The sequence below is a fragment of the Eubalaena glacialis genome, chromosome 20 (genome assembly GCF_028564815.1).
Source record: "Eubalaena glacialis isolate mEubGla1 chromosome 20, mEubGla1.1.hap2.+ XY, whole genome shotgun sequence".
NCBI lineage: Eukaryota > Metazoa > Chordata > Mammalia > Artiodactyla > Balaenidae > Eubalaena > Eubalaena glacialis.
In genome coordinates, this window is record NC_083735.1 from 5,382,790 (window position 1) to 5,408,372 (window position 25,583).

The 25,583-nt window shown below is 35.7% G+C and overlaps 1 protein-coding gene across 2 annotated transcripts in view; it reads left to right on the top strand.

Moving 5' to 3' along the window:
• The window catches only part of VEGFC (vascular endothelial growth factor C), a 106,398-nt gene that overhangs the window by 64,524 nt on the left and 16,291 nt on the right, over positions 1 to 25,583 (top strand). For both annotated transcript variants that reach the window (XM_061177258.1, XM_061177259.1), the window contains 3 exons: positions 8,330 to 8,543; positions 9,978 to 10,168; positions 22,374 to 22,525. In XM_061177258.1, the coding sequence (XP_061033241.1) occupies positions 8,330 to 8,543; positions 9,978 to 10,168; positions 22,374 to 22,525 (557 nt within the window). The remainder of the gene's footprint in view (positions 1 to 8,329; positions 8,544 to 9,977; positions 10,169 to 22,373; positions 22,526 to 25,583) is intronic.

Consider the following 25,583-nt stretch of genomic DNA (forward strand, 5'->3'; position numbering starts at 1 on the left):
TTGGCCGTATTTATAAATGCATACCTCCTGAACTGTCAATTCTGTTTCTAGTTATGCAGCCCCCCAATTGCATACTTTGTCCATCAAAAGACAAGTAGGTATAGACGAGAGAGAAATTGCATAAGTTCATACAATGGAAAACAAGACGGCAGTGACATCAACTGCTTTATACAACAAAGAGGAATTCACAAACGTGAGACTGGGAAAAAGGACCCAACACAAAATATTATATGCTGTAGGATATCATTTATGTAAAATTTGTAAAAGACTAAAAACCAATTATGTTGGTAAAAAGCAGAAATGTAGAAATGTAGCAAAATGGTAACATTTGGTGGAAAGTTATAACTGAGAAGAACAAAGAAAGTTTCTAGAATGTGGTCAGTGCTCTGTAACTAGATCTGAGTATGATTAGAAGGGTTTATTCAATTTGTAAAAATCCCTCAAACTATGTCCTTGTGATTCATTAATTAAAGGTTTTTTTAAAAAAGCATTGTTAATATTACTTTCATAGTAATATTAAATAGCATTAACGTAAATTGGTCTTAAAATACCAAAGAAGAAAAGAAATTTTACTAAAAAGAAATATTATAATAACCCATTACATTTTTAAAATTTCAAAATAGTTTTCTGAATAAGCATCTTGGAAAAAATATGTAAAACTTGTTTTGAAATTAGTTAAATCTTCAGCAGAAAAAAATTATAAGCAATCAAAGGAAAACAATCATGAAACATTTTGAATTTATTATTTACCTAGGAAGACTGTGTCTAAGCTGCTACATTCTCTTCTTGTTGGAAAACAAAGGAAAGCTGTTAAGAAATGTCTATGTAAAAAGGAAAATAATGGCATCCTGGCCAATAAGTAAACGTCCCTAAGAACGTTACATTTATTAAGTCTATCTGCTGGTGGTGTTTTAGACCCATTCACTCACTCCTTCTGATGTCTCTAGGGATTTTACAAGGTGAAATTCATGCAAATTTCCAACCTTCTGGTGTGTTCCTAAGAGGCTAATAAATGGCAAAGTCCACTCTTACTCGGCTGCAGGGTTTCCCAACAGCAGCACTCTTGACACATTTGCCTGAGTATTTCTTTTTTGGGGGGAGACTGTCCTGTCCATTCTAGAACATTGAGCAGCCTTCTTGGCCTGTACTTACTAATACCAGTAGCATCACCGCCATACCTCTGAAACCAAAAACATCTGCAGACTTTGCCAAATGACCCTGGGGGAGGGGAGATCATTCCTGGTTGAGAGCTACTGCTCTACAATATGTATATAGGAATATTTGAATAATAAGTTTTAGTTTTTTAGCATTTCTTTAGTAGTCAGTAAATGCATTCACTATTTATGGCTTCACCTACCTGGTGCTACTTTTGTAATCATATCTGGAAAAAGGATGGAATTAATATTTTGAGACTATTTTGCCATTCTACAAGGAAAAAAAGTCAATTCCATTCAAGAATAAGACACAAGCAAGTGGTTTTCAGTGTTCAGTGCAAGGAATCAGTGTGTATAGAGTATCTTGTCCATTGCGTTGATTGTGCAGACATGACAGATTGTCTATGTTGACATTAGAAAGTTGTCTCAAAAATAACATAATTGAAGGCAAATATTTAAAATATTTTCTAGGAGTCTATTTAACTTAGATTTTGATGAGATAAAATTTGACTTTTTATTTAATTCATATATTTGGTAAACCAAAAAAGTAACTTTTATTTTTAAAAAATAAATAACTTATGCTCTCAATAATGGATTTTAAAGAGCCCATTCTTTATTATGGCATTATTTTCAATATTTACAATGAAAATGTCAGAGGATTAGGCAAAAATTAAAACTTAAAACTTCCAATTAAAAACTTCCAATATTAAACTAAAATGTACATATCTGCTTCCGGAGTTACCTATCTGTGGCACATCAGGTTGGTGTAGACCTGCATGATGGGTGACCTGTGGGTGAAAGAATCCTTCTGATACCTTCACTGAAACCCTGGGTAAAATGATTTTCTAAGGTTATGTAGAACATTTACAAATTTCTGTTCCTTAGAAGGATACCATTTGATTTTCCAGAGTTATTTGTTATTTTCTACCAAAGGATGATTTTAAAAGTGAGTTTTATAATTATGTATTGGAAGATTTCTCAAATCCAACCCCTCTCCGTTATGCCACCTAGCCCAAATTTTGCTTTAAAAAGGTTTAAATAATTAGAACATACTTTTACAATTTATAAATTTGCCCAGAATGGCTGGTTAGCTGAAGGAAACAGAATGACCCACAAGTTTATCTGTCTTACAACTGCCATTCTTAAATAAGGAGTGAATAAGCAATTTCCTTTGCTATTTTAGGGGCAGAATAAATAACTTCAGTAACCACTTATTCTGATGATTGGATTAGACCCTATTTTCAAAGAAGAAAGGATGAAAACCCAATGGTAGTGTAAAGCTATTCATCTTGATAACTGCCTTATAATAGTTTGATCCCTACTGATATTTTGGTTTCTTAGGACAAAGAGATGATGTATGTGATGAATAATATGACAAATATTTCCTTTTCAAGCTTTTAATAAATTTCTTATCTTATTAAACTGGTAATTTAATCAAGTCATCTTCCCTTTGCCTTATCTTATGAAGCTGTCCATGAAAATGTACATTTCTTTCAAATATAAAATATTACTTGAGCCAGACTTTTTTAAATGGCATATGGACAGTTTAAGATAAGTACAAACATCTCTTCTTTTCCAGTTTGAATATTAAGTAATTTTTCTCCCTCTTCCACCGATATAGACGTATTAGACAACTAACCAGATTTACCTGTGACCCTTTTGGTCACTTCCTGAAAATATAGTAGTATGATCAAACCTTTCTTTGATGGACTCTTGCCCATTCTTTCAATTCTGATTATGAATATTTGATGAGTATATGCTTTTAGGTGAAAGGAAATTTTCCATAATTTAATAATGTGCATCCTCCCATTAATTTTCAACTTCGTAAAATTATTAAATGAGTGCCAAATTTATATACAGCATAGTGATTAACTTAAGATTGTTGTTCAAAGGGACTGTTGACATTGGATTTGTAGGTTTTTTAACAGCTAATTTCCACTCATTGACAAATCCAGGGCCATTGCTAACATTAATGCTAGATGAATGCTATGGCTTCCCACCTCTCACTGACTCTCTGCATTATCTCAGGTCTTGGAAGAAGGGCAACCTACATGCACTTTTGCTTTCTCCCTACACCTGAACAACCCCTAGTCAACACAGAGCAGCAAGAGGAAAACTAGTTTTTACACGCTATGTGGGTAAAATATAGTGATCAGAGGCTGCTTTCAAGGTCACCTCAAGTGTTCACTTCATGTTACGATTCTTCATAACCAGAGAGAATTGCAGAGTGTGGGTGAAATCCCAAAGCTCTTTCTCATCATGTAACTTCTAGAATCAGAGATCTTACTTCATCCTTCTCCTGGCAGAGTAAGAAGGGAATGTTTTAGGTGTACGAATCACCACGGAAGGGGTTTATGCCTGGTTGTATATAGCTCCCTGCCTTCAGCGTTGCACTCTCAGCTTTGACTTCCGTAGCATCTCAAAATCTTCCAGTGAATGTACACTTAGGTTACTGTTTGCAAATGTATACTTGCTGAAGTTACATAGGAGTAGTTACTGTAACCTCCTAATTGATCACTCCAAGACAGAATGCAAAATTAGATTCATTCTTAGATTATTTTAGGCTTTTTATTACAGTTGAATATCCATTTATAAGACACTTTCTATCTTAAGACACACCAAATCCCTTTGGAAAATAAAAGGAATATATTAACATTCAAGAAAATGACCTCAACGTTCTGGAAAACATCGGTGAACATAAAGACCCAAGAAAGCATTGACAAAGAATCTGACTTTGTAGAACTTCTGCCTGGAGTTTGGTGCGTCTCTGGTTCAGAACTCATTCTAGGTTACTGGGACCTCTTCAACTTCTTCAAAATAGGCTATAAATGTGAATGTGCCATGGTTAGCTGACAGTATCTATCCTCAAAATTCTGATCTTCCCTGGATTCACAGAACAGCATGATAGTGCTGACAAAGCTCCATTTCTAGGTTGCCGTTCATTTAGAACAAAAACGCAGAAGGCAGATCTAAATAAATTCTGCGCCAGAACTGGTACAGTACCCACGGTTACAGTACAAGACTCAGTTTATCTGAAAAAACAGTCTCTGTACTGTGCTTTTGCTCCCCAAAGATGTTAAAATGACAAGTAATCCCACCCCTGACGACAAGATGTATAATATACTTCCATATCAAATGTCTGTTTGAATCATCACAAAATGCCATTGCCTCATTTAGAGTAAAATGAAGTTCAGAGAAATGAAATCTAATGTTACTCAATTAAAATAAGGTCTGTAGCCAAGATGAATATCTGGATCTTCTGATACTACAGCTTGTTTTTCTTCCACACAAATATGATAAGTAAAGTCTAGTGGGAATAAGTAAATCAACTGCACAGTGTTAAGCTATTTTTATACCATTTTGTCTGTGATAGCTTCTGCTTTTGCCAGTGGTTGGTTTACATCAAATGATTTATCAAAGGCATGTTCTATGCAGATATAAGAAGAGTAAAGTAAATGAAAGGCTGAAATGAGAGCTAATACTATAGCCTCTCCACATGCTTAGAGATGATTACTTTTAAATTTTTATTTTGATAATAAAATTTTATGTATGTTCATTATTTAAAATTTAAAATATAGAAATATATAAAGACTTAATAATTACCTTAATCTTGCAATTTGGAGAAGATAATTTTTTTGCTGCATAGCTTTTACTCTTGAGAATATATATACACATGTATGCAATCTGTCCAGATATATTGTTCTGTGAAAAGATTGTACTGCATGTATGAACATTATGTTATAGGTATACTATATATAAGTTGTATATTCTCCTTTTTCATAGATTATATTATGAACCTTTTTTTATGTCTGAGTTACATATCTGTATCATCATTTTATAGTGACATTACTTTCTGTGCTAGTTTCTGTTTGTACTGTACATTATTTAATCAATTCCTAATTATTGTCTGTATAGCTTGTTTTTTATATTCACTATCGTAGACAGCCTCATGATAAATTTGTACATATTTCTGGCATAATTATATTATCACTCCTGTTGGATAGGAAATTTAATTCCAAAGTGAATTAACTGTCTAAAATGGAGCTTGTTTTTAAGGCCCTTCAACTTGAAATGGCACATTTTCCTTGAAGAGCTGTACAAATGTATACTCTCACCAGGATTGAAAGGGATGATAGTTTCCTTCACTTTTGCTATCACAAAATACATATTAATTGTATTTATTCCTTGTGATTATGTAGTTTAAGTACTTTGCCCATTTTTCTGTTGAAGTGTCTGCTTATGTTTTCTTCTTAACATGTTCATGCAATATTTTAAGAATATTAGTTCTTTTCTGTCTGTCCTGTGTATTGCCAATAGTTTTCATACTTTATTTTTTGTCTTTTATTTTGTTTGCAGTTTTTTCTACCATAAAGATAGTTTACATTTTATTTATTTTTTTTTCTTTTTTTCTTTTTTTTAAACATCTTTATTGAAGTATAATTGCCCCACAATGGTGTGCTAGTTTCTGCTCTACCACAAAGTGAATCAGCTACACATATACACACGTTCCCATATCTCCTCCCTCTTGCATCTCCCTCCCTCCCACGCCCCCCATCCCACCCCTCTAGGTGGTCACAAAGCACCGAGCTGATCTCCCTGCGCTATGCGGCTGCCTCCCACCAGCCATCCACTGTACATTTGGTAGTGTATATATGTCCATGTCACTCTCTCACCCTGTCACATCTCACCCTTCCCCCTCCCCATATCCTCAAGTCCATTCTCTAGTAGGTCTGTGTCTTTATTCCCGTCTTGCCACTAGGTTCTTCATGGCCTTTTTTTTTTTTCCTTAGATTCCATATATATGTGTTAGCATACTGTATTTGTTTTTCTCTTTCTGACTTACTTCACTCTGTATTACATTTTATTTTTATATTCACATTTAGAAAGGCCTTTTTTCAACCTAAGAGTATAAATAGAGTAACTTTTTTTTTCTAGTATTTCTTTTCATTTTTTTTATACTGCGTTTTCTCTGTTGTGAATTATATGGTTGTTTTTGTTCTATTTCTCTGTTGGGTAACCTATTGTTTTCTCTTACAGATATAATTATTGTTAGAGTCATTTTCCTTTTTAAATTTTAAAGCACTAAAGTGATTTGCCATGAAACTTCAAATAATACTTAATTGAAAGGCCCTCTTCACCACTATCTTTCTTCTTAACAGTTTGGTGTGTACCTTTCATTGTGTCGTATAACATTGGTACGTTGTATTGCAGCTCCTTTTGGTAGAGGGAACATTCCTGCCTGTTTCGTGTGAGATTCATGTGACCAGTTTAGGTCACAACCTGGCTTTGATTCCAGCTGAGTCGTGGGGAAAAGGATCCCAGGGACCCAGCAATTACACAGTCTCACGTTGCTCCAGGTGTTCAAGGGCTATTCACGCAAACAGGGGCAAACAGAACCCCACCTATGACATTTTCCTCCAGGTAGAAGTGACCGCAAATATGCCCATGTACTTTTATCATCTTTCTCCCCAGTAGTAATCCTTTTAGATTCTGAAACATTTTTGATTCTTGAATTTTGTGTCTCATGTGAGATTTTCCTGAGATAAATATTTCATACACATTTAATTGGGAACTGTGTGGGGATGTTTTGTCACTTTTGTTTAAGCTAAGATCTCCTCTCCACCCCACTCTCCATCTATTCAGTAGAATTATATTTTGTATAACTGTCTGGCATATCAAGACTCATCCTATATCTTCCAGAAGGTCATGGATTAATATAATATTTTTATAACATAGACCTAAAGAGATGAATTGTTATGCTCAATTCACACAATAAATGAAGAAAGGGGAAAACACTGAAATTCATAGCCAGTTTTATTATCTAATAGGAAGGAACACATTTCATAATCTTCTGCCTAGGATGCTCTGTAATAATGTAAGAAAACTACATTAGATTATGTTTCTCAAAATGTAGTACAAAAATCACCTACATCAGAATAACTTGGATTATTAAAAATAGTGGTGAAAAGACTTTCAATTTAATTGTATTTTGATTTTTAAAGCAAATATATTAATTCTTCACTTCAAAAATTAGAAAGGAAAATCTATAACTTGTTAGAATGTAGGCTCCTGATGTCATCCAAGACGCCTGGCAGGGGAGATGGGGGCAGGTACCTGCATTTTTAACAGCTCTCAGATTGGTTCCTATGCAGCTAAACTTTGAGAACCAGTGTCCAAAGTATTTTATTACATATTTAGACTTAAAGCTGGGATAATCATGGCAATAGAAAACAAACATTTGATGACGTACATCAGTTTGCAGATAGATAAAGTTAAACAATGTCCCATTTTCCCATAATTTCAAGGCATAATTTAGAAAAAAAACTGTATTTTTTTCTTAGATATGGACATAATTTGGAATGCTCTACTTAATTGGATACACTAATATAAACAGTTAACTACTTATCAGCAGAATTAATGTTCTCTGAACTATTTCATGTCTTTTTCATAGCAGAATAAATCTTGGTGATCAGGTTTTTTGGAAATACTGGAAGGTTCTGCCAAAATGTAACCCTTACTGTGATTCTGTTATTGAAATCCCATTCTTCATGTGATCGTTTATTCTAAGATAGTTTCCATAAACTGAGATTCCTAATTTCACGCATCCTGCTTAATTGTATTGATGCTGACAACTAAAAATGAAACGAAGCATGAGAGTGGATTTTGGTTTAATTTTATTTATGTTGGAGGGTAATAGAAGCTTGAATAACTTCTTTAACTTACACATTAGCCAATTTGGTAAAGAAACTATAAATAAAACAAGCTGCTTCAGAAATTATTTTAAAAATTATGTCTCAAAATTTTCTGTCCTAAAAACTAAGTATGTATTTTACATTTTAATTGTGGTATTTAATTTCATTTCAGTTGTGGTATTGATTCAAATTAAAAGATGAATGTAATTTTACCAAGAATAGTTAATTTGGGGAAAATCAATAATATTTTAATAGAAATTTAGCATATATAACATATATAAATATATATACATATATATTTATACATATATAACAAGCCTAAAGGTTTTCTAATGCATATATTACATATGTGTATATATATATGTATTTGTATAGATAGATAGATGGACAGATAGTTATAAAGCAAGGCCAAAGGTTTTCTGGTGCATCTGTTTCCAAATCCCTTAATCTGACAGGTAACGATCTTGCATGCTTCTTTGACAGGCTCATGCAGGCAAAGATCTGGAGGAGCAGTTGCGGTCGGTGTCCAGTGTAGACGAACTCATGACTGTGCTCTACCCCGAATACTGGAAAATGTACAAGTGTCAGTTAAGGAAAGGTGGCTGGCAACACAGTAAAGAACAGGCCAACGCCAATACGAGAACAGAAGGGACTCTAAAATTTGCTGCAGCGCACTATAATGCAGAGATCTTAAAAAGTAAGTATGAGAAAGAAAATATATAATAAGCTTCATATATCAACCCAGTGAAAATTGTCAATCTGGTCCTTTAATTTCAGCATTTGTAATACCACTGAATACCTTTAGGGCCAAAAGTAAATAAAACAACAGAAAATAAAGAATTATTTTCAAAATACAGAATTTTATGATTTCACTGTGAGTGGTTAAGATGATTTCTTGAAAAATAAAGACAGGGAGGTGCGTGCATATCAACACACTGTAATTTTTTTTTAACTGAGGTGATGTCCCATCAGAAAAAGTTTTAAAACATACAGATAAATTTTACACACTATACCAGTTTAATCACTTAAACATTCTGCATCATAAAAATAATTGCACATAAATTTTCTTTAGCTTTGGATATAGAAATGTTTAATTTCTAAATCATCCAAAATCACCTTATCAACTGCTGCTTGTTTCTGTGTTGCTTCATAGGGAACTTGCTTGAGAGCTGGACTTTGGTAAAAGTCACAAAAGATTATGATGTTGCACAAAATGCCATAGCATAAATAGGTGGACACTTTTAAAACGTTAACTCCTTCCTCTTGTTGGATATTAACTGCTGTAAAGGTTTGAGATTGCAAATTATTTTGAGAACAAAAGCAAACAAGCAAAATGGTTTTATGGTTGAATAACCAGTAGTTTATATCTTTTTTTCCCCAAAACTTTATTTTAGGGGAAATAGGGGGAAAATAAACTAGAACATTTAAGAAGTACATCATTTGTAATGCAGTCTTTAAAGAGTCAGCAGTGTTATAGGTAAAACACTGATTCATTGGGAACAGAATTCCAAGAGAGAGCATGAAAGGACTAGGAGATTTTGACTTTCCTGAAAAAGCTTAAGTTCAGGGTGCATGTCCCAGTTGCTGAAAAATACCCTCTCATTTCAAGTACCTATCACCAGGACATTACCGAGGTTGCCAGATCGCCTGCCTGAAAAATGAGTTTTGAATTGAATCCAAAACCAAAGCCGTCATCTCATTTTAAAAAAGAAAAATTAAACACGTTGTTTATGTTTGCTCTGAGACGTCAAAAATGCTACATATGATAGCAAATGAGCACGAGTCTCTCTCTGCGGGTTTTATAAACATCTGTATATTAAATATTCATTTTCTTAAGTAAAGAAAACCAAACATAAGGGCCGTAGGATCAATATTCTATTGTCATTTTGAGAAAGCGTCTAGATGTTAGTTGTTTTTTTTCTTTTAGAGAATACCTTTAGCTGCTCTGTTAAAGATTATATCCTCTTCCAGTTCACGGGGCGATGCAGGATCCCATCAACTATTCCTCTCATGTTATGCATTGTACTTAACTCTTCACTCTGAAATCAAGCGTGAGTGGCTTCCACCTGCTGTGGGTGTCTCGGCCTTGGCGGCTTCTGTGCGACTCACGGCCTTCCCTGTGACCCGACAGGTATCGACACCGAGTGGAGGAAGACCCAGTGCGTGCCGCGGGAGGTGTGCGTGGATGTGGGGAAGGAGTTCGGAGCAGCGACGAACACCTTCTTCAAGCCTCCGTGCGTGTCCGTCTACAGATGCGGCGGCTGCTGCAACAGCGAGGGCCAGCGGTGCACGAACACCAGCGCCAGCTACCTCAGCAAGGCGGTAGGCCGGGCTCTGCGCGAGCCCTGCACCCGGGCGCCTTCCTCCCTGCGGCCTGCAGAGGGCCTCAGTCCCGCTCACAGTTGCTTTGTCTGGTCCCTGGGGAGCGAAGTTAACGTCCCAGTAGTTGCTGCTTTCCGTGGTAGACCATCACCGAAAGAGTAGTTGATGCTTCGTGAACTCTCTTTACAGAGTGGCATCCAAGAAAGCCACGTTTTAAAGGTCAAATAGAAATGCTCACGCCAGTAACGTATTCTGCAGAAAGTCATATTCATTTTAAAAAGATACTAAGATTTTTAAAAAATGATGCTGTTTTTATATTCAAGCCAAACTCTATCAAAGGGATGGCGGCCTTCTGAGTCTCTTGAAAAAAAAAAAAACGCTATCTTTTTCAAAGTTAGAGAAAATAAACATGAGGGATTTTGGAATTAAAATAAATTTTTTGGAATACCTTTAATTGTGTATATTTTAAAATAATTCAGTTCAGCAGTATGATATGTGCCCCAGACAATATTGTTTATTATTATGGTGCTTGACTTAAATGAAATATAAATTTGGTTGATTTTTTCAAAAGGTCCAGATGTACCTGTTGGGTTTTCCAAAGAACAAAGGGCTGTACGTCTTTTAAAATTGGGATGACATGGAACACACTCAAAAGATAGATTTTTGAAGAATTGTTTTATCAAGTAAAACAAAATGCATCTATTAAGAGCTCATTATTTATCATTTCAGAATTGCCTTATTGGATTTAGTTGGTGGATGAAATTTTAATTGCGAAGCGCTTATGTTGAACAGATTTGGATGACGACCATTGTAGTGCTGGGACTTTGTTGCGGTTGTCGTTCACTTCTGGAAATTCCTGCTTTTTTACAGTTCATTTATTTACTTCGCAAAAATAAGTTACCAGTTGACAAGGTCCAAAGCTATTTTTCATGCCTGATTTCCTCCACAAATTCTTCTATGGTGCCTTGTTAATATAGAGAAAGTGTTTTAAAGTGCATCTTTTAAAAATGTCTCACGCTTTTTAGAGTCATATTAATTAAAGATTACTTTCATATTGAAATTAAATAGTTCAAAATACATCTCCTTGAGATACAGATGCCCAATGTTTGGTATAAAGGTCCTCAGCCAGGACTTTTCTCCCCAACACCAGACTCACCCCAAACAACAACAGCACCATAAAAAACACCTGGTCTTCTAGTTTTCCCTCTTTCATTGCTTGACTTCATCTCTATTTGGAGAGAAGGAAATCGTCGTTGACGTCTCCTTCTCTTGTCACAAAACCCAACTGTCACCAAATCGGATATTTTATCCCCTAAGTGTCTTGAATCCCCATGCCTAGCACCATCACTGTCGGCCAAGATACTTTTGATGCTGTTTCCAACTTATCAAATAGCATCCTCTCTGCTCTCCCTGCTCCCACGCGCCCCCCCTCCCCACTTCCTAATCTATCCTCTAAACTGTTCCCAAGCATGAGATTTTTAAACACACAAGTCTGATGTTGTCAGTCTCCAGCTTACAAGCCCTCCAGTGGTCGCTCATTGCGCCTAGAATAATATACCAAAATCTTTATCACAGCCTCTGCCTTCCTCTGCAGCATCCTCTAGCATAACTCTCCCTTGACCTAACTTTTTGTGCTTCCAGTGCTCTAGCTTCCTTTAGTTCCTGGGAACCCATTTCCGCCTCTGCCCCAGAGCCTTTGCACATACCTCTGAGCCATCCTGGCCTTCTAGCCTCCTCCCCGCTGAGATACCGGTTCCTCAGATCTCAACTCGGGCATCATGTGGCTCAAGGAAGTCCTGGGGGAGATTTTTCTGACCTCCTTGGTTACACTCAGTGATTCTTGTAAATGCTTTTTAGTTTCCAATACTTTTCTTTCATTTTTAAAATTCTTTTCTTTTTCTTTTTTAAATTTTTATTGGAGTAGAGTGGCTTTACAATGTGTTAATTTCTGCTGTACAGCAAAGTGAATCGGCTATACGAATACATATATCCCCTCTTTCTTGGATTTCCTTCCCATTTAGGTCACCACAGAGCACTGAGTACAGTTCCCTGTGCTATACAGTAGGTTGTCATTAGTTATCTATTTTATACATAGTAGTGTATATATGTCAATTCCAGTCTCCCAGTTCATCCCCCCCCTTCCCCCCTTGGTATCCATAAGTCTGTTCTCTACATCTGTGTCTCTAGCCAATACTTTTCTTTCAAAGCAGTAACTACAGCTTATAATCATATCGTTTATAATCATATAGTCATTATTATTTGAGTAATGTTTATCACCTCCATAAAGGCAAAAAGAGGTATGTTTCATGCACTGATCACCCAGCTGCCTACCACAGAGGTAGTGCACACCCCCTTAAAGGATCCCATGAAAACTGTGGACCCTCTCACCAGAAAAAAAATGAAAATATAGACACATAAACAGCATTTCCCCCTGCAGTTTCAGGGAGTTCTCTGACCCTTAATCCTTAAGTGTTGAACCAAGTTTTAAAACAATTTCTTAATGATTAATAATAATAAAATAGTTGATTAACTCACCTGTGTAATTTTTAAATGAACTGATTCTTTTACCAAACAAAAGTATATGCTAAAAATTATAGCTCGGCCTTTTAAAAATGTCTGTTTCTTTAACAAATGGAAGAGAAAATTCTCCCTTTTTTCCATTCATAGTTAATATGAGCAAAAGTCAACATTCTATTCCTCTTACTGTCGGCTCACTAAATACATGTTTACTTTACACCTGTGCCAAATAGGAGTCCCTGAGGTAAAATCTGAACTTGGAACAGAGAATCAGTACATTGTTCGTAAGCAAAATACATAACTTTAGTCTTCAATTAACCATTATGTAGTGGTTTTTCTGTGACCACTAAATACTTATCCTCTACATTGGTCTAATTAGGTCTCATACTCACCTAACTGGTATCAGAGTGAGAGTATTTATGTAAGGACAAGTATGTATGTCCAACAGCATACAAACTGCTCTGTCAAGCGGGAGGCCTTAGAGAGGTTTAGACTTTAGAAATTCTAAGTCTTCAGGGCTAAAAAGAGCGTTTAGTTTTAAGTTTAAGTGCTATGTGTAGGTATAGAATTTGACCCAGTAGCCTCAGTACTTAAACATCAAGTATGATACCATTTTCCTATAAGAAAATTAAGTCTGCTTTAGATCATATGGAATCAGTTCTTGCTGTATTTAATCTTCTTTCACCTCCAAGCTTCACAGAATTTAGGATTACTTTTATAATACATTTATGATGTTGCTATGATTCATTTTACCTGCTTCCTCTCAATTATCTGCTCATATGAAAAAAAAAAATCGGGATTTGCCTATGCCATTTTTGAAGTCTGTCTGGTTTCTTGTTGGTTTATGTTTTCACATTTTGTTTGGATTTTTTCGATAGGCTTGATACTTGCGATAATCACAATTCTTATAAATTCTGATCTGCATAGCAGTGGCTTTAAAGTGTGTAACAACGGAGTAGTTTTCATTTTAGCATTTCAAGTTTTTAAAGATGCGCAGAATTTTGGAGTTAAAAGTTTGAAGTCAGTTGGGAAGGAAGTCCTTAGTCTTCTGAGTTCCGCTCCGGACACTCTCCTCTGACTCTACGCACCCTCCTTCCTCACTTTCTCTTTCTGCCCTTCCTGGTGATTACTCCCAAACCTTTATCTCCAGCTCAGACCTCTCTCGTGGTTTCCGCACAACCGACTCAGCCTCGTTACTCGGCTTCCCCCAGACAGGTCACAGTCAGCCTGTGTCACGCTGGAGTTACGGCCTGTCTCCCACCTCCACCCACCCTCACAAATAAACAAAAAAGTCAGTGAATCTTTTTCTTTTTCCAGCGTTCTCTGTCTTAGTAAATGATGCCATTCTTTTAGTTGGTCCATCTGATTATTTCTGCTTTCACCAGAAGCCCAATCAATAATTCCCGTTAACTCTACCTTCCAAACGTCTCTAGAACCTGTCTGTGTCTTCATTCCGCTGACTCCACTCTGATCTGGGCTGCATCCGTCAATCACCTGGAACATGACACGTGGACCAGCCCGCTAACTGATGTCATACCTCCTTCCTACTTCCCTCCAATCCCTTTGCCACATTATAGCAGTGAGTTTTTTCTTTTCTAAATGAGAAATCAGATGCTGCTCAAAACTCTCCTGTAACACTGAGCCAGCATACAGTGAGGGTATTGATGAGCTGGTCTTTTCTGATTGGATTGCTCAGGGTACCATATCTTCTGATCGGTTGATACCAACCTTCTAACTTGTGAAATATTTTGAATGACACTCCTCTTTAGGTGTCTTCTTTAGGTTAAATCCTTTAACATGTTTTCCTGGGCCCTCCATGATCTGGCTGCTCCTTAAGTCTGCAGCTTCAATTGTCTCTGCTCTTTCCCGCAAAAACTACTTTCCACAAATACCCAAATTCCTTTACTCTTTAAATTATGTCAAAATCTCTTACCTCCACGTCATTCCAGTACCGCATCCTGGGTTTGAAACACCTCCTTACACATCACTCCCACGTCCCCACTTATCGAGCTGATTTCTACACATCCTTAGGCCTAGACATAAACGTCGCCTTCACAGCATCCTGTCCTGTGCTCCGATAGCACCCTTTATTACCCATACAGTATAGCATCATTACCTTATCTGCCTGTCAGATTATTTTATTGCCCAGGCTCTAAACCCCGTGAAAACAAAGGCTGTGTTTGGTTATTACCGTGGGGCGTAACAGCGCGGTAGTTGGCATGTAGTGAACACTGGGCACTAAATAAATACCTAAATAAAAGGGAACCGATTCGGAGTCAAAGGCAGAGTTTTGAATAGGCTGGTTTGGAAGCATCTGAGTGGTATTTAGGTGGAGATACCAGAGGAACACTGGGCATATAATTCTAGAATTCTACAGCAGTGATTGGATCTTCAGCTATAGATTTGGGAGGAAACCTCATATTGATGAATGTGGTTTGAAGCCTTTATGTGGTTGTTACTGCTGAGAGAATTCTTGTATCAGGAGAGAGATCGGAAGCTAATACCCAGGGAAAGCCAATATTCAGTCGTTGATATCCCGCCCATTTCTCCCTTTGATTTTGTAATATCATGCCCTTCTCCCACCCGAAGAATCCACTCAGATTTATTTTTTAAGGTAAAAGGGATAATTTGAATTTAAATTCAATTAAGCAAATGTGGTGAAGCACCTACTAAGTAGTGTTTATCAAGGAGGTTTACAAACCAAGGAGAACAAGACATGAAACTCCCGATGGCACTGTTTTCATTTGTCTTTGACCTTTTTACTAATTTTGCAGCTTGTAAAAGCTGGCACTCAGGTAACACTCTTTCCTGAGTTTATCTGTTTTTTTATATTTTCAATATAGTATAAATGGGAGCATGTGATGATTGCTTTCAAACATAAAAGGAAGTTTCTTACCGATATTTTCTGAAGGGGAAAAAAAGTGTTTTGTCACAGGAATTCCAGACACATCTTTTGGCAACAAGTCACCAGTTAGAATCACATAAACTGTAAGGACAATGTACCTTAAGTAATGTAAAACCCAAGTTTTTAGTAGAAACTTCATAGAAAAATTTTATGGGGTTCCATGAAGGACAGGTTATCAGCGTGTGTGAGGAAGCCAGCCGTGAGCTGAAAAGTAAAACCACATGCACTGAGCATTCCAGAGTGGGCTAATCCATAACAACTGCTCCGAAGTCCTTCCCAACTAATATCTAAGTGACTTTGAAAAGTTACACAGATCGGATGTCTTCTTGACCTCTTTCCTAAACATATGCTTTAAGTGTATTTTCTCATGAGAAATTGTATGTTTAAGACACATAACCAAAAAGTAGAAAGTGGATTTTGCAGAACGTAAATTATTTGATGGCCAAAATAGGAGCAGAAGAAAGTCATCTGCTTTTGAGCCAAACGTATGGATAAAAAGTTATTTAAATGTTGGTATTGTTGTTGAATAGTGTCACTGAAGATAGGAATGAAAAAATAACTGCCAAATCTATGGGCTTTCCTTGGACATCTTGGAGTTAGAACTGGAGAAACTGTACGTGTTCATTAGTATCAACTGAAGAAGCAGCTCAGTCTGGGCCCTAAACCTCCTTTCCTCATTCTGACGTACATGAACCACATTATTTAAAATTCTGTGTTGCCATCTTAGAAATAGCTATTCTATGTTTGTGTTATTTTATAAAGAAATAATATGAGCATATAGACTAGCAAAAGCATGCCAGATTATATTGGAGTTCAAGTGTTTCCTAAAATTGTCTTTTATTGCAAAATTCATTTAAACCTAAGTAAAATGTGCAACTCTGGAATGAAACTTAGAAGTATTATTTTGCACTGCCGACAGGGATAGTTCTTCCATTAATTGAACAGAACACTAGCAGTCTGAAGGATTACTTTATTACATTCATATGTATTTAACAAGTGGAATGCTATTTGTTCTGAATCTTTAGCTAAGTAATATTTGGCAAGCACGGTTGTTGGAAATCAGGTTTTATCCAGATGTGGGAAAAGAACTCTATACCAGTACCAGTTATCAGAAGTTAATGCGTCTGTTAAACATACCACTTTTTTCCAACTTAATGTACTGATCATGTCCACAAGTTTTATTCAATATTTCTAAAACTCCTGAATTGGGGTTTTTATTTTAATTGTAGCACTATATGTACATTTTATTTATAAAAACATGCAAAATGAATTCAATACCAGATGTAAATCTGTTAGGACCTGCTGTCTTCCCAGACCCAATTTAAGTTCCATAGACCCTTGATAGCTGGCCATGTGGTTAATATACTCAGTGGAAAGGTTATAATAAACCCTCAATTTTCATCTTTTCCCATGTTTAGGGATTATTTCTTTAAATGTTGTGCAGTTTTTCTGTCTGACTTTGCAGTTATTAGCCATGCTTTCCAGGGGCTACAGATGTGTCTACACTTAATTAACAGACTCAGGGTTGGAATATTTAAATTACATATAGTAGTGAAATATTATTCTCTGGAGAGAAACTGGTCATATTTTGAGATAAAAAGATGTTGTAAAGGAAGGCACTTTTTGTGTCATATTTTTATCCACTCAAACATTCTCTAGAATTTGGTACTAAACTGTAATCCAGGATCTTCTCAAAAAGGAAGTTCTACACCTTTTTCTTGCATAGCCTGCAAGAGAAGTAGAAATAGGAATTGTTGCTTTACAACTGTTGCTATGCTGGTGTAAACAACCTATTGTTTCAAAATGTGGCTTTATTTGAAGTCCATTCTTGTTGGTGGGAATGGACTGTTAAATATTCTTATTAAAGAATTCCAGTAGATAGCAAATGGGGACCTGTCTGTTGGAAATGTTTGTCATTTCCTCTTGTTTATTACAGTTTTACTGAATACACAATCAAAAATTATTTTCAATTTCCATCTTTGTTTAAATGCCGTCTTTATGTAAATTCTTTTGATCTTCTCCAAAACCAGCAACTCTTTTAATAGGCATATGCTGATAGTATAGCATCAGTCTCCATAGTGAATTTTATTATTATTTAGATGCTTAATTATTTACAAGCTAATACCATCTATTGTTCAAGAACAATTCACTTTATGGTATAAAACTATTTTAGGAAAATCATCATGTTCAAAATATCAAGTTATAATTATCATCATCCATTAGTATTTACTAGGTGCACATATATACACAGAATTATTAGCTAAAGCTGAACATAGTACATAAATTTTGCACTCTATGAGTTTAAATTTAAAATAGAAAGTACTATTGTGCACACATTAAAGAACAAAACAATCTGACAAGAGTATAAGGATTTTTACTGCATTAAAATATAAAGAATCTATTTATTGTTTCAAAGACTGATGTGTTTGGATAGACCTTAACTCTTTTGAGAGAAAACTATAGTCACTGTGTTGGTTTCGGTCTTTATATAAATGACAAGCACAGATTTCATAAGGGGGTTAAACTGCAGGTTCTTGCTTACCAACAGCATTTGTGGTAAACTATTTGCTGTGTTTAAAATTCTAACCTAGTATCATCATACATACACAGAGAGTTTTTTTTCCTAATTCGCTCTCATTGTTAGTTTCGCTTAACTAAAACTAGGGACAAGAGTCATTGATTGATGACTGTTATCTTCAGATGACTGTTGACTTGAGATGACTGATGACTTATAGGTTCTCAATAAATAGTTATTGAAAACTGAACAAAGAAAGATTTTAAATAAGTTAAAGAATTGTAATTCCTCTAATGAAGATTCAGCTCAGTTTTAAAGAAGAGGAAGAAGAATCATCCAAACAACACTGCCATGAAATCACCACCATTATTATCCCTATTTCATAAATCATGAAACAGCAGCTAAGAGAAGTTAGATAATTTTTCCAAATCACAGAAGTAGCACAGATGCAGGACTCTAATTAATGTCTATCTCTTTTTAAGACTAAGATGTTGGTTATTCTTATATCTCTAGTAGAAAAGGGAAGTTGCCAGTTATTTGAAAAGTTTATTTATTTAGGGAAACATGTGAGTTTATAATGTGATTCTAATTATTAATATTTTTCAGCTCAAAAAAAGTTTACATTTTCTGAGCACATACTATCTAATTAGGAAAAAGGGCTATAGACATTCTTAGTAACATAGGGATTAAATAGAGCAATATAAAATTCACAAATTGGTCTGTAAAAAAGAAAATGGAATTTATTATACTTATTAAAAAGGAGTAGAAACTGTATTTAATCATTTTAAATGAAAGAAAAAGTCAATCAATACTCACATTTAAAGCTAGTGCAGAAAGGAGGTGGGAAATGAGAGCGGCTCCTTTAATGTGTGACAGCAGCTGGCATTGGCACAATTACGTCTTACTGTCCACACATACAGCACAGCTCAGTAGATGTTTCTAATTCTTCTGAAGTCAACAGATGAATAAAAATCTTTTTCCCTTTAATATTGGTCAAAAGCATCTTTCTCTGGACCCTTAAATTTTTTCCACACTGACACAGTCAATTAGAAAGTTAAGGAAACTGCCTGAAAATCTCAGGTCAGAATTTGGAGGTGGAAGGTGTGTTTCAAAGAGAAGAAAAGAGTTTTTACTTTAATTTTCAGCCTGTTTCTTCCTTTTGATCAAATTAACTGAATTGAGCTGGCCAATTGCCTACTTGGACTCAAACAAGAGACATTTCTATGACATCAATAATTAAATATTTATTTTCCTTAATTAGAAATAATTTTTCTCTCAAACTGCACCACAGTTTTAATGCCTATGAAAAATCTTCAACTTACAGGAAAAAAACAGTTCTCTGAACAGTGATTTGTTTTTTCAGTGCCTCTTTACCTGTCCCTTTACCCTTTTAGTCAGTGTATTCACCAACACAAATCCCTCCCACCCTTTGAAAGTAGAGCGCCAGGCTTATTTTACCAGGAAGATGCCTCTTAATGTGCATTTTACTGATCTCCGTCTCCCTAGAACATTCTTCGAAGCCCTAGTTCCTGAATACACACCTGGTGCTTTGGGGCAGGTCCTGACTGTGGACATTCTCCACCCAGGAATGGCCGAAATCTGTCCACGATCACTGATAACACTCACTGTGGTCTATCTCCCCTTTGGAAAGCGTGCCAGGGTGGAACCCGGCATGGCAGCAGTCACTGAAAGTAGGAAGGATGCGGCTGAGGTCTGGGGGTGGGAAAGCATCGTTCACTCTTCTGCAATAGCTGTTATCTCATAGTGCCTTATCCCTCGCTACCAGGCCCTGTTCTGCCTTGTGTCACTTGAGACGATGCCAGATCTTGCAGTGGTTATTACACGCATTCTGTAAGCAGAAACGCCCTCGTGGCCTGACCCATCTCATCCCTTTCTCTCCAATCACATGAGGCCACCCTTCCTGTTTCTTCATTCCCACCTGCTCCTGCCCTTCGGCCCCTGCCCTGCTGCAGCCCTCAGAGTCGCTCTGGTACCCAGTTATCTCCACTCAGTCCTTATCGCACTTGAAGACCTTTGACCCTGTGACCACACCCACCTTCTTGAACCTCTCCTCTCTTTCTTTTGCTTCCCTTGGCTTAACAGTTCAGACTTCTTAACTGACTTAACGGGTCAGACTTCTTCCCAAACATATTTACTGGTTCATGTGCCTTTTTTCACCCCTTATATGTTCCTGTTGCCCAGGTTTCTATTATTAGGCGTGTTCTGTTTTCATTCAGAATGATCTCACCAAGTAATCTCATCAATGCCCAAGACTTTAATTCCAACTTTAATACCTCTGGCCTTTAAGGGGCTCGCCTAAGCTCTAAATACATATATCTAATTGCCAGTTAAACATCAATTCTTAGGTTTTTCTGAGCTGACCTGTACATCTTTCTATCATTTCCACTATGACAGAGTTTAATTAAGTAATTTATAAATATATAAATATGAAAATTAAATAAGCAATTCTAAACCACTTTATATTTCTTCTATAATGCTGGTTCTTAATGTAGGGTCGAGAGATGTCATAAGAAGTAGAAAAACTGTAGTATATATAGATAGTACAGAATTCTCTCTCTTAAAATAGTTATACATAGTGCAAAAGATTTCTGCCAGTGTGACATTTTACCTAATAAAAGGCTTTCATCCAAACTGCATAAACAAATGTCTTTTTAGAGAAGAAACTGGTCAAAATAATAATACTGGGATACATTGAGGCCATATGTTGAGATTATCTACATAGAATAGAAAGTATTCTGGAAAGCATCTAGAATCTGGAGAATATATGCAAATAATAATAACTCACATCTACACAGCAATCAAAATACATATCACAATCATATACGTTAGCTTACATAATTTTTAAAACAGTCCCATGAATTAATGGGTCAAATGTTACCCTGAATTTACTGGTTGTTAAAGAAATATACGGCTTCGAGAAGTTAAATGACCTTTCCAAGTTCACATAACTTTTAAGTGGGGTTGCTAATAAAGGTGCCCTGTCTGGATGTGAGTCTGTGCCCATTCCTCCTAAGGCACTTATGCTAAGAAAGTAGCTGAAGTTTTACGTGAATATATAAGAAATACATTTCAAGTGAAGAAAATGTGCATTTATAGTTTAGATATTTCTATATTTCATTCTTCAAAATTCATTTCAGTGAATCTCCCTGTAGGCAAGGGAGCAAGAATGGGCAACTAATTCTATGCCCTAAATATCTGCAATGATCTTCAACTGTTGGCATGAAATTACAGCAAAGGGTGGAATCGCAAGGCTCTGGGGTGTGTTGTCTTTTTTAGCACTACACAAATGTCTGTAAAGGTACCAGACAACACACGGTTTAACTACAATTAAATTACTATGAATGAACTGATCTTATCAAGCAGGTAATGGTCAGGATTTCACTTTCACCATTATTACTGATCATAGTTCAGATTTTAAGAATCTTTGGAATTTAAATCCTCTTAGTTTTACTTAATCACTAATTTATTTGTATATTCAACTTATAACATTGTTTTTGTGGAAGGAAGGGGAAAAGCTGAAGTTCTCCACTAATAAGGCATTCAGAATGAGGTTTTAAACGAAATGTTAAGACTCTAATCCACCATCATGTATAATGTCCTACCCTATTTTACACTTATATTTTCATAATGCCTTCGTCAAAATAGCAGAAACGCTCCTTTACTAATGAATGTATTTATTTTTCTTTTAAACATAATAAATTCATAAGATATCTCAGATAAATGTAAAACTACTTTGAGGTTGAAGTTTAATTTGGAATGAAAGTCAGTTTTACATCTATGTATTTTATGTCTGTGTACTCAGTTTACATAAAATAGGACTTAACCAAACATTTCTAGGTTGTGTGACCAATAGCTTTGCTCTTACATCACAAAGATATTTGTATCAGTGCCATTTTTTTAAACCCCTGGAATAATCTAGGACTCTGAAACAATCCTTTTTTCCTTGAACATGTTGGTCTGTCACATCTCTGCTCTGTAATCATTAGTTGGTTGTCAAAATTCTAATATGCTTTATAATAGTGACATGAGATAAGCATATAGACTGTTTACTATTCTGATAAAGGATACTTATTAGACGCAAAACAGTTTTTACATTGTAATCATAAAAAACTTTAGCATCCTGCCTACATTACGCAGCACTACCTAATCAGGAAGCGTTAATCTCACTCTTTTTGGACTCCAGCATGTACCATTAAAATGCTTTATAGCATCTATATAATTTTTCTTCTTTTGTCCCTTCTTTGTAGTTGTTTGAAATTACAGTGCCTCTCTCTCAAGGCCCCAAACCAGTAACAATCAGTTTTGCCAATCACACTTCCTGCCGATGCATGTCTAAGCTGGATGTTTACAGACAAGTCCATTCAATTATTAGACGTTCCCTGCCAGCGACACTACCACAGTGAGTATGAATTAAATCTCTTTTTTCTTCATCATCTACTAATATAAAATCACTTCCAAGTAAACACAGTTGATTGAAAGAAACTTTGTGAAATTTGCGATAATATACCTCCGCATCAAATAAAAAGAAGACAAATTTAAAAGTGCACCGTGAACATAAAATTAAACTGAAACAAGAAAACCCATGTTATAGACAAAATAGCTTGCAATATAAAAGAAGTATTTCTGTGGAATGACACACATGCCACCAACATTCAACATTTGTGAAATCAGGTGTGCAAATTCATAGATGATGCTAAAACTAAAAATATGTGAGCCTAAGATTTTTGGTCCAAAACAAAAAGTAAATATAAATACATTATTTTCCGTCTATCAGCATTCAGTTGCCTCTCTTCAATCTCCATTAGTTTTTCTCTCTATATCGATTCATATTTTTTATTTCAGCAAGGATTGAATACTGAAATTTTGATTAATACTTGAAATAATTTTTCTTAATATTACTTCAAATTAACAATCAACGTAACATTTGTTATTGAAATCTTTTTCGCATCCTATATTTTAGTTTGGTATATGGCAACATATGCTTCATTAGATCTTATAAAGGGCCTGGATAGAGCATCACGTATTGACTCTATGAACAGTTTATAATGAATCATTATGCATTGCCATCTGAGATCTAGGAACGTTTTGGCCCCAAATTAGGATGCAGCTCTTTGTTCTTTAGGATAGCCAGGGAATGTGGAATGGGCGTGTAAATAAACCTTAGATAATTCCAACATTTGTAACAAAAGTATAAATAAATTGATGGGTAAACATATACATTTACCAAAAACCTTTTTAGAAACCTTTCATTTCAGTGGACTTGACAATAAAAATGATGGGCTAATAGCAGTTTTCCCTGTTGGATCTCTTTGTGCTGCTTTACTTAGTGTGACAGATAGAAGGCGTTACCTTTCCAGGGACACCGTAGGAAAAACTCAAGGATAGCCTAATTTGACTGACAGAAAGAAAAAATCTTACAGGCATCTGTGAATAAATTCATACTGATGCAAGTGGAGACAACGGCCCCCTGACGTAGTAGGTGCGATTTCATTCACGCAGCCCTGGGAGTTCTCTTCACCTGTGTCCCTTGGCAGTTCATCCATTCTAAGCACTTCAGTTGTTATCTCTGTATTGATGGTTTCCAGAATTACAGTTCAAGATCTGACCATACTGATGACTTATAATATTTTATTAAGTCCCTTTTATATAGCTGTGTTTATTGTTAATATTAGACATAATAGGTGCAAAATCAGAGATTTATTAAGTCCGTTTATTTATCTCTACATTATTCACAGTAATGGCCTTTCATATTCTTTGAGGCCTTGAAGTCACGCAGTTGTCATTAATTCCTTCTTTTCCTTATATCACACCCAAAAGCTATTGATTATTTTGGGGGGGAGGGGAGACATCTGCTCCAACCTAAACTTATCATTTCATTTCCATCACTGTCATTCTGATCCACTTCTTTCTGCGTGGATTTCTGATTTAATGCAGTGGTTTCAATACTAGCTTTCTTGTGTCAAATGTGTCTCCACCTCCTGTGTAATGTCACAAGTAAGCTTTCAAAGGCATCATTTCATTCATCTGACCAGAAACTGTCAGTGCCTTTCAACTTCTCAAAGAATTGGGCACCGATTTTCCACCTCTGTCTTCTGGTGTCAGCCTTCCTTTCTTGTTTTGCTTTTCATTCTTCACCAAGTCTGTGTTTCACAAAGTCTGGTTCCCTAAATACCACGCTTATTTCCTGCTCTGTAACTGTTTCTATTCTGACCTGGCTTAAAATAAATTTACTTTCTTTTCTGCCTTTCCAAAGCCGTATCCATTTCTCAGAGTTCAGGTAAAGGTCTTTCTGCTGCATTTGTCTTGTCCAAATACCACAGTCACCTTTGCTTCGTGAATTCCCATAGCAATGACTATATTTACTTTATCCTTGCATGGGTCTTTTAGGGGTCTGTAACTGTTGCATGTGAACCTAGATCATGAGAGTATTTCAGGTAGGCTTATGTCTTCTGTAATGTCCAGCTAATAGCACATACAAATAATTGAGCTGTTAACTACTTTCAGGCCCTAACACACATTGTCTCATTTAACACTGACAGAAGCATCTGTGAAGTTGGTGGTAGTTAGCCTTATTTTACAGATGAAGCTGGTAATCACGCTCCAAACTTGGGAGCTAAACAAGTATACTACACTCATCAACAAATGCTTCTTAAATAAAGTAACTTATTTATCTGTATATATCTCATAGCATTTGTGTATTTTACTCATACTTTCATCATTACTTATTCTTCTGACTACTATACTGTATGCTGTTGGAGGTCAAGAAGAGACAAATGTTTGAGCAAAGAGAGCTTGGGTCTTAGTAAGCAGAGCTGAGTTAGGTCTGCCATTAATTAGCGTTTTAACATTGGGTATTTCGTGTCTCTGAACCTCAGTTTGCTTATGTGTAAAATGTAAAGATGTAAAGAGGATTGAAGGAAATACTGAATGCTTCTGCAGTGCTGACTATAGTGTCCAGCATCTAAGAGATAGTCATTAAAGGGCACATTTATTATTATCGTTAAGATTCATGTTGGATTCATTTCCTTGTCTCTTGTGTTTTTCAGTGTGTTTCACTGTGTACAATAAGAAATGTATTTTATATTCCAAGCCAGTGGGCACATAACTATGTGTATATGTAATATCATCTATGTATTGTGTGTAATATTTATAATATATATATAATTTTAAAGTAGATAACTATATATATAACTTTACATGTAGTTATATACCCATATATAGCTATAAAAATAAAACAAAGTATTATTTTAAAATATTTCCTTTAGAGTAGTGCTATTCAACCTTTTTTTTTTTCCGTTATCACCCCCTAAGGATCCTTTTATAGGCATTTTTTCCTAATCACCTCCCCCATGAAATCTGAATACCACAGACACATTTATATCTCTTTATATACCTTAAGTATATCTGGGCTTCATACATTTAAAAGGAAGTAGAAAGCTTGCTTTTTTATTCAGTGT